The sequence below is a fragment of the Rhagoletis zephyria genome, unplaced genomic scaffold, assembly GCF_001687245.7.
Source record: "Rhagoletis zephyria isolate East Lansing unplaced genomic scaffold, Rhagoletis_zephyria_1.1 Rzeph_scaffold_00042, whole genome shotgun sequence".
In the NCBI taxonomy this organism is placed as follows: domain Eukaryota; kingdom Metazoa; phylum Arthropoda; class Insecta; order Diptera; family Tephritidae; genus Rhagoletis; species Rhagoletis zephyria.
Genome location: NW_016157126.1, coordinates 199,688 through 214,115, shown reverse-complemented (window position 1 = coordinate 214,115; position 14,428 = coordinate 199,688). Strand labels below are relative to the sequence as shown.

Below are 14,428 nucleotides of genomic sequence, written 5' to 3'. Positions count from 1 at the left end.
TGGAGCTGCTCAGGTGGACTGGGGTTAGCCGTGGAGGCGGCTCTATTTGAGTAGCAGGGGGCCACAAACGACGTGGTCCACTGCCGATGTGTCCGTAATCCTGAGCAAACTCTGAGGTGACTCCACCCCTCGCAGGCATTGCACTTGACTGAGGTGAAGTTGTGGTGTAGTCGTTTCTGGCATACACAGCAGGTGTATGTTTCTGGCCCTGGGTTTGACTCGATTCCAGCCCTGAGCAGAAGAATACGTAGCGAATGTAGCCCTATGGACGAACAACTTCTGAGATACTTCGCCGACCTAACCGGGGTTAGATCGCCGAAACAACAGCCCTTGGTCGGGTAAAACCCGAGTCATTCCGGTACGTAGAACCGGCTGTCGTGGGAATAGTTGATCCACTGTAACTAATCTCTACGTTTTTACGGACCACTGTATTAAAAGTTTCCTAGCAGGGTATTAAATGGATACAATATACACGGACTTTTCCAAGGCATTTGATAGAATTTCGCACACGATTTTAATTAGTAAACTTTCGCCGCTTGGGTTTCACTTGTCCATGCTTCAGTGGATAAAGACAAATCTATCACACAGAACTAGTTCTGTTGTTATTGATGGCGCTTCTTCGAAGACCTTATTGCTCACCTCTAGAGTTCCGCTAGGTAGTATATTGGGCCCATTGTTCTTCCTAATATTTATTAGTGACATCGGGTCGACCTCTCTGAACTTGGCAGGACAACTTTTTCTCAAAGCAAAAATTCCTATCGCATAATTTGCCGTTAATTATCCGTAAATTATCCGTGAAAAGAATAATTTTGCCGCGGACATATTATAAAAAATATCGAGTGCCCTGCTAACTTCCGTGAAAACCAATGAAGGAAACCAGCTAAACCCAAACTAACTATCTGATAATTTGCCGTAAATTATCCGTTGTTTATCCGTGAAAAGAATTATCTTGCGGCTGACACATTTTAAAAAATATCGCGTGCCCTGCTAACTTCCGTGGAAGTCTGATAATTTGCTGTAAATTATCCGTTTTTTTTTCCGTGAAAAGAATTATCTTGCGGCTGACACATTTTAAAAAATATCGCGTGCCCTGCTAACTTCCACGGAAGTTAGCAGGGCACGCGATATTTTTTAAAATGTGTCAGCCGCAAGATAATTCTTTTCACGGCTAAACAACGGATAATGTACGGCAAATTATCAGAAAGTTAGTTTGGGTTTAGCTGGTTTCCTTTATTGGTTTTCAGAAGGTGCCCTGTTAACTTCCACAGAAGTTAGCAGGGCACGCGATATTTTTTAAAATGTGTCAGCCGCAAGATAATTCTTTTCACGGCTAAACAACGGATAATGTACGGCAAATTATCAGAAAGTTAGTTTGGGTTTAGCTGGTTTCCTTTATTGGTTTTCAGAAGGTGCCCTGTTAACTTCCACAGAAGTTAGCAGGGCACGCGATATTTTTTAAAATGTGTCAGCCGCAAGATAATTCTTTTCACGGCTAAACAACGGATAATGTACGGCAAATTATCAGAAAGTTAGTTTGGGTTTAGCTGGTTTCCTTTATTGGTTTTCAGAAGGTGCCCTGTTAACTTCCACAGAAGTTAGCAGGGCACGCGATATTTTTTAAAATGTGTCAGCCGCAAGATAATTCTTTTCACGGCTAAACAACGGATAATGTACGGCAAATTATCAGAAAGTTAGTTTGGGTTTAGCTGGTTTCCTTTATTGGTTTTCAGAAGGTGCCCTGTTAACTTCCACAGAAGTTAGCAGGGCACGCGATATTTTTTAAAATGTGTCAGCCGCAAGATAATTCTTTTCACGGCTAAACAACGGATAATGTACGGCAAATTATCAGAAAGTTAGTTTGGGTTTAGCTGGTTTCCTTTATTGGTTTTCAGAAGGTGCCCTGTTAACTTCCACAGAAGTTAGCAGGGCACGCGATATTTTTTAAAATGTGTCAGCCGCAAGATAATTCTTTTCACGGCTAAACAACGGATAATGTACGGCAAATTATCAGAAAGTTAGTTTGGGTTTAGCTGGTTTCCTTTATTGGTTTTCAGAAGGTGCCCTGTTAACTTCCACAGAAGTTAGCAGGGCACGCGATATTTTTTAAAATGTGTCAGCCGCAAGATAATTCTTTTCACGGCTAAACAACGGATAATGTACGGCAAATTATCAGAAAGTTAGTTTGGGTTTAGCTGGTTTCCTTTATTGGTTTTCAGAAGGTGCCCTGTTAACTTCCACAGAAGTTAGCAGGGCACGCGATATTTTTTAAAATGTGTCAGCCGCAAGATAATTCTTTTCACGGCTAAACAACGGATAATGTACGGCAAATTATCAGAAAGTTAGTTTGGGTTTAGCTGGTTTCCTTTATTGGTTTTCAGAAGGTGCCCTGTTAACTTCCACAGAAGTTAGCAGGGCACGCGATATTTTTTAAAATGTGTCAGCCGCAAGATAATTCTTTTCACGGCTAAACAACGGATAATGTACGGCAAATTATCAGAAAGTTAGTTTGGGTTTAGCTGGTTTCCTTTATTGGTTTTCAGAAGGTGCCCTGTTAACTTCCACAGAAGTTAGCAGGGCACGCGATATTTTTTAAAATGTGTCAGCCGCAAGATAATTCTTTTCACGGCTAAACAACGGATAATGTACGGCAAATTATCAGAAAGTTAGTTTGGGTTTAGCTGGTTTCCTTTATTGGTTTTCAGAAGGTGCCCTGTTAACTTCCACAGAAGTTAGCAGGGCACGCGATATTTTTTAAAATGTGTCAGCCGCAAGATAATTCTTTTCACGGCTAAACAACGGATAATGTACGGCAAATTATCAGAAAGTTAGTTTGGGTTTAGCTGGTTTCCTTTATCGGTTTTCAGAAGGATATTTTTTAAAATGTTTCCGCGGCAAAATAATTCTTTTCACGGATAAACAACGGATAATGTACGGCAAATTATCAGAAAGTTAGTTTGGGTTTAGCTGGTTTCCTTTATTGGTTTTCAGAAGGTGCACTCGATATTTTTTAAAATCTGTCCGCGGCAAAATCATTCTTTTCACGGATAAACGACGGATAATTTACGGATAATTAACGGCAAATTATGCGATAGGAATTTTTGCTTTGAGGAAAAGTTGTCCTGCCAAGTTCAGAGAGGTATCGGGTCGTGCTTTAGTACATCTAAGTATCTCTTATACGCAGATAATTTAAAAGTCTACTCACTTATTAGATCTAATAATGACGCGCTTCAACTTCAAGCCCATCTTGACAGATTATTTTTGTGTTGTGTTAAGAATCGCTTATTTCTTACTGTAGATATAGTGGTCTATAAGAAATTTATTTAAGAAAAACTAAAACTTTGTAAATATCTTTATTTTTACTTTATAATACATGATCGAGGTCGATCATTCCGGTCTGGTTGGCCGAGCTGTAGTAGAATGTAAGTAGTAGAATACACTGTAAATATGCCAATAGTCTGGCAGGTAGATATAAAAAGATATATCAAAAGCAAATGGCAGCGCTTGTACAAAGATTCCATTCCGAATAAGCGAGTCAATCGAAGCAGTCGCAGTTTATACTAAAATCTCCAGTTTTTTCTAAATAAATTTCTCTTCAATTGTATAAATAACTTCTAAATGAAAGAACCGGATTACAGAAATGTGTACCAGGGAGTGACTTTTTTCGTTGAATGCGAAGCAATATTGTCCGAATGCAGAGTCCTCAAAATGATTTTCCAGGATATGTTAAAGGCTATTGCATTTACCTACAGTCACTTTTTCACATAATGGAATTAACTAAAATATTTATGTATATCTAAACACTTATTGCACGTCCCCTACTTTCATATAACGCAAATGAAAACATTCCGCAACAATTTTCAAGACAACATAAATGGACTTAAAATGGGCGTGGGTTGGCTTACCAATATGGCCGTTGGTTAAAGGGACGGTAGGCGAAGGCGTTTAGAGAGATCATGAACTGTCATTCACAAAAATGCCAAAAATCACAATGTTCACTTGCGTTTTGCTGCTTTTTCGCTTGAACAAAGCTGAAAGCAGAAATATAAACACTCATAATAACTATTATTTTACCAGTCCCTCATATAAACATTTTTTTAATAATATTTGTTACATATTACTGCAATTTATGTATTAATTAAAAACGCTTTAAAAAATTTCCGTGCCAACGATTAATGTGCAATAACGATTACAATCAATGAACTGTCAAACGCCCAGTGCGAAGAAGAGCTTAAAAGAAAACGAAAAAGCACCAAACCAACCAAACAGAAAAGACCTAAGCATGTAATTTTTTTGAAGCCCGGTTCTTTTCTGCGGGAACACAGAAAGGGGAATTATACTTAGTGAGGGTTATAATCCCTTAGTTCCGCCGAAGGGTTTTCTCTGCAAAAGGTGTTCTGCCTCTCTTCTTCGGCAACACAGAAGGGAGAATTCTACTTAGTGAGGGTTATAATCCCTGAGTGCGGCCGAAGGACGCTTACGCAGAAAGGTTTTCTCTGCAAAAGGTGTTCTGCGCATCTTTTTCGGCAACACAGAAAGGAGAATTCTACTTAGTGATGGTTATAATCCCTAAGTGCGGCCGAAGGTCGCCTACGCAGAAAGGAGTTATGTGTGACAGTTTGTCATCGAGTGTAGACGTGTTTTTGACTACTCTCTAATTTTGCTTTGCTTTGTTTCTTCATGTTACAAATATTTAAAGACGCATACATATTATATGGCTGCTTTTTGTGGAAAGTGCACTAAAATGTTTGCTAGGAGTGATTCTTCAGTCGTGCCGTGTAAAGGTTTTTGTAAAAAGCGCTTTCATAGGGCCTGTTGTGATGGTTCTATCACGGAATATGACGTGAGGTGGTTTACAGCCAACCGGCATATTGGCTACCTGTGTCGTGACTGTGTTCATACTCCGGACAAAATTTGCAATATTTTTGAGTCGATCTTTGGCACTCAGAAAATAGGCTTGGAATCGATTATGACGGCTTTCAAAGTGAAGATTAGAGAATTAACCACCCAGATTGACTTAGTAAAAAACCAAGTCATTATCTTCAAATGGCAACAACAATGCCACTAGGGTTGATGATTTAACTACTGAAGTAAGTGCCCTGAAATGTGCTGTCATTGATGTAATCACTCACAACAGCAATAGCGGCTTAAACGGTTGCCGATCTTCGGATATTAATTCGAAATTTATTTTATTACGCATATCATTTATATCGCAGCTAATTCATTTTCGATGCTTGCTTTTGTAAGATGCAACAGTACTGCGTTTTTGAATCCCTATACTCAAACAGTCTAATACTCTGCATTTGTTCGGTCAAGTTTAGAGTACGCTGCCTTTATTTGGAGACCTTATTAACAAGTCCACATAAACAGGATTGAGTCAGTCCAGCGCGGGCTTATCCGACACACCTTAAGATCGCTTAACTTCTCCGACCCTATCCCATCCTATTCTTCACGTTGTCAATTAATTAACATAATACCGTTGCATAACCGATTTGTCGCATACTGATTTGTTTAGGGTCGCTATTAGCAAAACTCTTTACAGACGAAATGCCCCCCTAAAAATAACTTTGCAAGAAATCAATACGATTTCTAGATCTCTAGACCTTGATCTCTCTATGGCAAAGGGTATTTTCCAAAATCGGCTTGAATCTTATTTAAGCAATCTCAATAATATTTTATAATATTTAATTTTTTCTAATATGTGTAGTCTGTAAGAACATCCTGTTCATAGACTTCATAAACAAATTAATAAATAAATATACATATGTATGTACATCGAATTAAAGGGAATTAAATTTCCAATAAATAAAAATCCATGTGTTCGTTTTTTAAGAAATTTTGATTTAAAAAATTCTTTCATATGAACTTTACCCTTAATAACTTTTGTAGTTGTTGTTTCCGCAAAAAGAAAAATATACCGTTACGAACGTTAAGTTAAAAGTACATACATAGGTTGTATACTAGGGCGTGTCGAAAATCTAATTTTTCTCAAATCCCTTTGTAATAAAGAAAATATATTGTATCATGAAGTCAATAACAAGCCTGCAAAATATTAGTATTTTAGTTTAATTGTAAGAGCCCGCGCATCGGCCGCCAAGTGACCCACAGCACACTAGTCGAATAAGACAAATTCTTATTAAAAATTCTGGGTTCATCAAAAAGGTTTGGTGCATATTATTAGATAATGAATCCGTTAACGTAAAATATAATGTCAAATATCAATTCTCGCAGCCGTTTAGCTTATCGTTAATCTCAAAGTTATCTTTTTTCAATAAAATTGTAATTGTTCTCTTGAGAATTGCACTGGCCTATAGACAAAAGATGTAAAGAACAGCATTAATATTGCTGGCGTGCATTTAGGTCGCTGGTTCGCAATATTCTAATCTTGTTTTAATATTGGCTATAGTTTGCGAATTTTTGCAAATTTAGGAACAATTTCGGTAGCTCTAATAGAAAAGCCATCATTTTCCATCATCGTAGAAAAATTTTGTTTATGCAAATGAGTATGGAAACAGTGAACAGGCCCACACTAAAAACCCTAATTAGTTTACTTATGTTTATGCATACTATATAAAATTTGCAAATAAATGACAAAAAAATTTTGTTCAACATTTTTCTTATTTTAAGATATATAATTTGTTTATAATCTGAACGATTTTCATCATATTATTATCATAAATCAGTAACAGTAAGACTCGCCTTCAATTTGGTAATTATTACGTACCGATCGAGTAACATTTACCAGAGTTTACTTAAGCTCTTGTAGTAGAATGTAAGTAGTAGAATACACTGTAAATATGCCAATAATCTGGCAGCGCTAAAAACAAAAACATATATCAAAAGCAAATGGCAGCGGTTGTTACAAAGATTCCATTCCGAATAAACGAGTCAACCGAAGCAGTCGTAGTTTATACTAATGGGTCGATTGTCGTTAGCAATCAAACTTCAGTTGCATTGCTAGTTGCCAAAACGATATTACGGATGGCAACTGCCAACATTCCACTGACAACTGCAGTTGCTACCAAGTGTGTATACATGCTACTACATTTTTGTGGTTGCTGGGAATGTTTTGGGAACGTATTTAGGTGCGAAAATTGAAAAGTGTGTCGTATATTATACTTTTTAATAATTTGAACGATATTAACATTTTGCAATGCTTTCACAGAATATGGTGAAAATAACAAAACAACTTGAAATTTTAGTTCCCGTGGAGTACGCCCTTTTGGCGAAACAAACGCGAACACTGATTGCAAATTTTTTCCTTTATCAACTCAAGCACCCCTTTTAAAACTACCGAAACACCAAGTTTTCCAAATTGAAGTCATTGCTGTGGTACTTCCTTCCGCGAAAAATCGAAGAGGTGCGCAAGCTTTTTGTGAGCGGACGTATTAAAGTTGAACGAAGTGGATCAGCTGTTTATTAACCAATTATACTACAGCATCTTTTGGAAGTCCTCAATATGCTTTGAAAATGAACACAAAACGATAATAAAAGAAAAACCTTGAAAGCATTAACTTTTGCTTACAGTGCACGCGGTTGCTCTAGAGGATTGGAATTATCCTTTAAATATCGCCTGATTGAGGCCGCGTTAATGCACCTTTCTTCCTCGTTAAACAAATAATTGTGATGAACTTAGCTTTATTGCTGTCTTTTCTTTAAAACTCTTTATTTTAATAATTTAATTTTACTCGCACAGCTTTACAGCCGCTGGCTGGTTATCGAACTATCAAATTTCGATTATCGATAGCTCTACACTACGTTATTGAGAAAAGATTAGTGAAACGCAAAGTTAAATAGCGCAAGACGATGCAACGATGGTGGCGATCGATGCAGAAACTGGTGTAAGCGCAAGGGCAACCAAAAGCGTGGCCAATAAGGCGGTGGAAGCTCGAAATCAGCACGAAGTACTCGATGGGTAACGCGGTAATAGTAACCGCGACAGCGCCTGATAGTGCCGAGGCAGACGCCGCAATCAGCGAGAACCGTACTTCCGATTTAACGGCAATCGAGATACAGTTAGAGAAAACCTTCCACACATTCAATGGGGATAAGGGCGATGTCGTCAAGTGTATCAGCGAGTTCGAGGACAGCGCAAAAGCTTACGGGTACGACGAGGAAGAAAAATTTTTAATCGCGCGACGATTGCTCACTGGTAGCGCCAAGATATTGTTACGCATAGGTACGGTTGCCAGATGAACTGATTTTATCAGTACAGTACTGATTTTTCAACTTTCGTACTGATTTTATTCATTCCTTCAATCAGTACGCTAATGTACTGATTTTTTTAAATTTGTACTGATTTGTACTGATTTTTCAATTCTGGGCAATCAAATTTGTAATAGGGTTCTTCCCACCGAGCTTGGTACACGGTAACTTGGTGATCGATAATTTTTCCCCATGTATTTTGTTTGTGTAATATTAAGTAAGAAGAAAATAATTTAATTATAGTTGACTTGTTTTCGGCAATGTTCGATATACGCAAGAAATTAATATAAAAGACCAATCGTTTTATGGGCATATTGCGGGCATATATCTCGTGGCTGGATCGCGCGTGACTTCTTGCGCAAGAAATGCACGTTTCAATCGTTCCATTTTTATTTCTAATGCTCGAATTTCGCATGCCCGCGGTAGTCGGGTGCGCACGCTGGCAAATAAGAATTCATTCCGACCAAACTATATCGAAATGCACGCATTTTTTTCATATATAAATGCAGAAAAGTTTATTACAGAAGTTGTTGTTAAAAATTTTCGTCCACGAGGCGCAGAAATTGCTTAAATGTTGAGTTCTTCATAAAAAAATTATTGAAAAGCAAACAAACAAATTTTTTTGTAACGCAAATAACTTCATTGTATAGTTTAATGTTTTTTAAATCTGCACCCAAAAGAATTTTTTCATTCCTATTGAACTGTCGTTGCGCGTGGACGCGTTTTTTCTACGTTCTCTGGTCGTTTCCATAGCTGTTGTTTTTTTTTCCTGCTAACTCTAATTCGTAAAATGAGTGACAACATACATGTGTACATAAACTATCAGAAAGCAGAAATTGTGTGCCTTTCTATTTGAGACAGTGACTCTAATACGTAATATTTAATATTTTTGCCTGCTATTTTTGTACTAACAATGCCGTGTGTATGTGCAAATAAGGTAGAGCGTGCACAAGATAAAGTGCAGTGCAATGAGTGCAATGAGATTTTTCATCTAAGCTGTGTTAACCTTCTGCCAGCTGATCTTGAGTTTTTGCTAAAAACGGGTAAGCAATTTCACTGTAATCGGTGTGTTACCGACCGGCGTCATTCTCTTCGTTTGCCTCCACCACCCAACAACACGGATGAGTGTAATGCTAATAATATAGAGCAAAGTGAGTTAATCAAGTTGGTCAAGCAACACACATCTAAGCAATCAATTGCTCTAGAGGCAGCACTAAACGAAATCACCGCCCTTAAAGAAGAAAATACTCGCATGGTTGCTGCAGTCAATGCTCTGCGTGAAGACAATTTGTCACTCGTCAAACAGACAGAACCACTTGAAGCTGAAGTTCGCTCCTTGCAAAGTAAATTTCGCTTTGATGAGTTGCTGTCGGCGTTCTCCTCTCTTGCTAATTTAATCAAGGCGTCTCGCGACATCAACAAGTGTACCGACGCTAAGTTTTAAACTACCAACAACGCTTTGAAAAGTACATCTTCGAAAACTACAACTCGTTCAAACTCTCTTCGCTCTCTTAGCCCCGCTGGTGTCATCCCCGTTGTCTAAAATTTTCTGAGCCTATACCTCCGTATACTTCCCGTTGTCAACTTATTAACTTAAGTTCGTTAAATACTAGGCGTTCTTTCCTAGCAGCCTCTTTTGTGGCCAAAATATTGGAGGGCACAGTCGATTGTCCTAATCTTCTGGATAAGTTAGCATTAAACGTCCCGTCTCATAATCTGCGGCGTGTTTCTTTATTCTACCTGGGATTTCCTAAAACTAACTATGTAAAATTCTCGCCTTTGTTCAGAACCCTTTCTGAGCTAAATGAGCTCTCTGAATATGACCCGTCTCTCTCATTTGGAACAGTTCGTTTTGTCCTACTTAATTATTTTAGGTAGTATATAAGCTCTCTTGTTTTATAGTCAGTAAGGATTTATTCCATTTGATTAAATAAATAAATAAAAAAATAAAAAAAATAAAAAAAAAAAAAAAAAAAAAAAATTAAGGCTACTGCCGACTCTGCTTGCGTCGGTATCGGAAACATTAATGTCGGCGTGACAACATTAATGTCCGCTACTACTAAGGGACCACTCTCGTATGCTGATGCTGTCCCTAATTCTGCCTCTGCTGCTAATTCGGCTGCTGCTACTACCACTGATGATGTTAGTTATGTACATTCTCAACTAAACGCTGATGCTCTGTCACTCCCGCCGGCTGAAGCTAATTTGGAATCGCCTGCACAGTGGACACGAATGCAAAGAAAAAAGTCCAAAAAGCAGACTACCACTGACGTAGTAATTGGTGTCAACAAAACCACGGATCTCGACGTTGTCGCATCCAAAACCTGGATCCATCTGTCGTCTTTCAAATCTACTGTCAGTGCCGAAAATATCATAGCCTATGTAGCGAGAAATGCCGCAATTGATAGCGGCCAAATTGCCTGCTTCCCCCTCATTAAAAAAGAAACTGATATTAACAAGCTAAGAATATTAATTTTAAGCTTGGTGTCTCAACTACGCTCCTTGGCAAGGTTCTAGATCCTGCCTGATATGGCCAGCCGACGTCAAAGTTCGACCTTTTCAATTTATTCAAAACGCTACCGGAAAAAATAAGATTGCCTAGCAACTACCTAACAAAAAAGTTTGTGAGTTTAAAGAAGTAAAGATTTACTTTCAAAACATGGGCGGCTTATTCGGAGTTTGGTGTTATTATCTTTGTGGGAACGTGGCTGAGTACGGACTATTTTGATCAAGAGTTTTTTGATGCCAAAGTATATAATGTCTTTCGTAAAGACCGAGATGCAATATAAACGGGCTGCTCGCTTGGAGGTGGTGTGCTAATTGCGGTACAACGGAGATTACGGGCTTGTCAAGTAACTCTTTGGAATTCGGATACCATTTTGGATCATTTGTGTATCTGCCTAAGTGGATCACCTGCTTATGGCTCCTTATATCTAATTGCATCGTATATTCCGCCTAATAGCAACTACTCCTTTTATAAAGCACACACAGATAATATTGTTCACTTTGTTCATAAAAGCTTAGATGATAATCATCTTTGTGTATTTGGTGACTTCAACCTTCCTAACATTTCGGTGCATGTTGGTTGACAAGGTTCGCTATCCTGTTGTACGGACCAAAGGCGACGTAGTTTCTATTTGCCTGCACAACATCTAGTAGCCTTCTAGTTCGGAGATCGGCTCTAGAGGTAATAAATCTGAACTGCTCCAGTATTTCTGGTGAGTCAATCAGGCCATTGACGACTTTGTAAAAGAACGATAGATCCGTCATTTGCCTTCTGCTACATAGAGTTTTAATATTGTTCCTGAGATATACATCATTGACGTTCATATTGCTTTCGTCGCGCGAGTTATACAGCAAAAACATGCAGAGCTTTCGTTGAACCTTTTCAACATTGTTAGTTTGTTGTTCGGTATATGGTGCCCAGGCAATGGAACCATATTCAAGTATTGGTTGAACGAAGGTCGAGAAAAGTCTGAGAAGGGTTTTTACATCCTTGAATTCCTTGCCAAATCTGCAAACAAATCCCAGAGCACGGCATGCACGTAAAGCTATGTGGTTGATGTGATCTGAGAAAGACAGTTTATCGTCAATCATCACTCCCAAGTCCTTTATGGTACTGACTAACTGTACACGTTGGCCGCACAGATAATAATTGGCGGGCATTCGATGGTGACGTCGAGAGAATCCCATGACAGCACACTTTTTTATGTTCAGATGCAATTTATTCATCACACACCACTCTTCTAGTTCAGAGATATCCTCCTGAAGAGCCTTCATGTCGTGATTGTTACCTATTGCTCTGAATAGTTTCATATCATCGGCATATAACAAGTACTCGGATTTAAGATTCACACCTATGTCGTTTATAAATATGCTGAACAGAACTGGTCCCAGATGAGATCCTTGTGGTACACCAGATATAACATCAAACTCATTTGACAGATGACAATTGGCACGGACTTGCAGACGTCTGCCAGATAAATACGAGCGAAGCCAGTCTAATGCTCTTGATCGTACACCATAACTATTTACTTTTCGTAGCAGAATTTCATGATCAACCATGTCAAATGCCTTGCTAAAGTCAGTGTATAAGGAGTGTACGTCTAGTCCGTTGTTCATTGCATTAAGTATGTAGCTGATGTAGAGATATAGATTGGTAGAGGTGGATCTCCCACCAAAGAATCCATGCTGCTTGGAGATTATCACATTTTTAAAAGCAGAGGTTAATTGAGGCAAGACGATTTTTTCTAGTAATTTAGCGAGTGAAGATTGGATGCATATAGGTCTATAGTTGTTCACCTGGGCTTTATCACCCGATTTATGTATAGGGCTTATGTATGATAACTTCCACGTCGAGGGAAAATTACCTGTTTGAAGCGATTTGCTGAAGATATGTGTGATTGGCTCACAGAGACCAACAGCACAGTTTCTTAAAAAGATGTTTGGTATATGATCAGGTCCAGCGCCTTTGTTGATATTTAAAAGAGTTAGCTGACGAAATACATCATTGAAGCATACTTCAAATTCCACCATGTCGACATCTGGATGATCACATTCTTGGTGTGTAACAGCCTCTGATGCGGGTTCTTTATATACGCTTCTGAAGAATGACGCGAAGAGGTTACTTATTTCCGCGCCATTACATGCAGTAATTTCGTTCCAAGTCATAGTCGAAGGTATATCGACATCGTTGCGCCTTTTATTTTTTACAAAACTCCAGAATCTATTAGGATTAAATTTCAAATCGTTCTCTACTTTTCCTAGGTAACTCTCGTAGCATGATGTACTCAGCTTTTTACACTCGGACCTTAAACTACTAAATACGACATAGTTTGCTTGGGTTTTTTGCTTCTTATACCTTTGATGTGCAATTTTCTTTTGCTTAATTTTGTAAATCAACTTTTTTGAAAACCAACAAGGGTATTCATTATTCTTCTTAACAAATATTGGGACAAATTGAGCAATGCCCGAGTACACAATCTCATAAAACCAGCTCACTTTGTCATCGATATTTTCCAGCTTATATAAGTCTATCCAGTTTACGCCCAGGAAGAAGCTATTCAACGCTGCATAGTCTGCCTTTTTAAATACATAAGTAGGAACGTCATTTTGCTTCAGATTTGCACGGAATTTATGTTGCACCACCAGCGCGGGGTGATATGCATCCTCCTGGATAATGGGATCCGCCTTGTTAATCAAGAGGTTTAAATCGCTGAAGCATAGATCCAACATTCGTCCGTGCTCATTGTAGGTATTGTTTTGCTGGAGGCATCCAGAGAGAAGAAATTTTTCATACAATATTGACTCACACTCAACTTGTGGTAGACTACTATTAAGATTATAATCACCGATTATCATAAGACTGCTGTTTGGATATTTATTTCTAAGGTAAGAAATGGTAGCTATATGACTGGAGTATACATCAGAACGTGATTTTGGTGGAATATAAACACACAGTATGATGATATCACCACCACCGTGGCCTTTAACTTTAACGAATACTTGCTCCAGGTGATTGTTGCTTATTGTTAATTGTTCAACCGATATACGGCGCTTGACAGCAATGAAGACACCGCCACCGCGCTCATGTATGCTGGTCGTTTGATCCCTGTCCCTCTTATAGATATTATACGTACTGTCAACAATTTCGCCATCCAAAATAGACGGATGCAACCAAGACTCCGAAATACATAGTACATCACACTGCCAACTAGCTGTTATAGTGAAAAAATCTTTAAGTTTAGTTCTAAGCCCCCTTGCGTTCTGGTAGTAAACTAGCAGATCTTGTTTGGCCTTAGTGGTTCTCCTCGTCGCTTCGAAATCCAGGCACATTCACAATTCTTGGGATACCATTTATATACCTGATTGTCTTGTTTGATTCATCATTATTTTTAAGAGCCTCGAGCTCTTCCCGTAGGCTGTTAAGATGATTCTGCTGGCACCGAGTCAAATCTGGTTTAAAATTTATGTTGTCTCTGTTGTCTGTATGTTTTATTTTGAGAATTCTTCTTGCATCATCAACCGAAGGCGTAGTGATCAACAGAGGGCGAGTTTTGCGGTCTTTTGGGCGACCAATTCTGCGCATTTTCATATTAGAAACAACTTCGGCTAACTCAGGTGGTAAAGCTTTGGAAACCACTACGCGGTCATCATACAATCGCTCAGAGCCCACTTGCTTCTTCGATTCAGGACCATTGAAGGCGATGACATTTCTTTCGCGCTT

General features: G+C 38.6%; 1 protein-coding gene and 1 long non-coding RNA gene across 10 annotated transcripts in view; one reads left to right on the top strand and one right to left on the bottom strand.

Moving 5' to 3' along the window:
* The window catches only part of Crk (Crk proto-oncogene, adaptor protein), a 190,879-nt gene that overhangs the window by 137,607 nt on the left and 38,844 nt on the right, over window positions 1-14,428 (bottom strand). The window contains exon 1 of one of the 9 annotated variants that reach the window (XM_017621666.1): window positions 3,903-4,026. The exons of 7 other annotated variants lie outside the window; for them this stretch is intronic. In XM_017621666.1, coding sequence (XP_017477155.1) covers window positions 3,903-3,955 — 53 coding nt within the window. In that variant the 5' untranslated portion in view covers window positions 3,956-4,026. Of the gene's footprint in view, window positions 1-3,902; window positions 4,027-14,428 lie in introns of those variants that run through there. One more of the 9 variants, XM_017621694.1, reaches the window with a different exon arrangement.
* Window positions 9,899-14,428, top strand: part of LOC108367193 (uncharacterized) — an 18,269-nt gene continuing 13,739 nt past the window's right edge. Inside the window, exons 1-2 of the long non-coding RNA XR_001848216.1 lie at window positions 9,899-9,908; window positions 13,987-13,991. This is a non-coding gene — a long non-coding RNA (uncharacterized LOC108367193). The remainder of the gene's footprint in view (window positions 9,909-13,986; window positions 13,992-14,428) is intronic.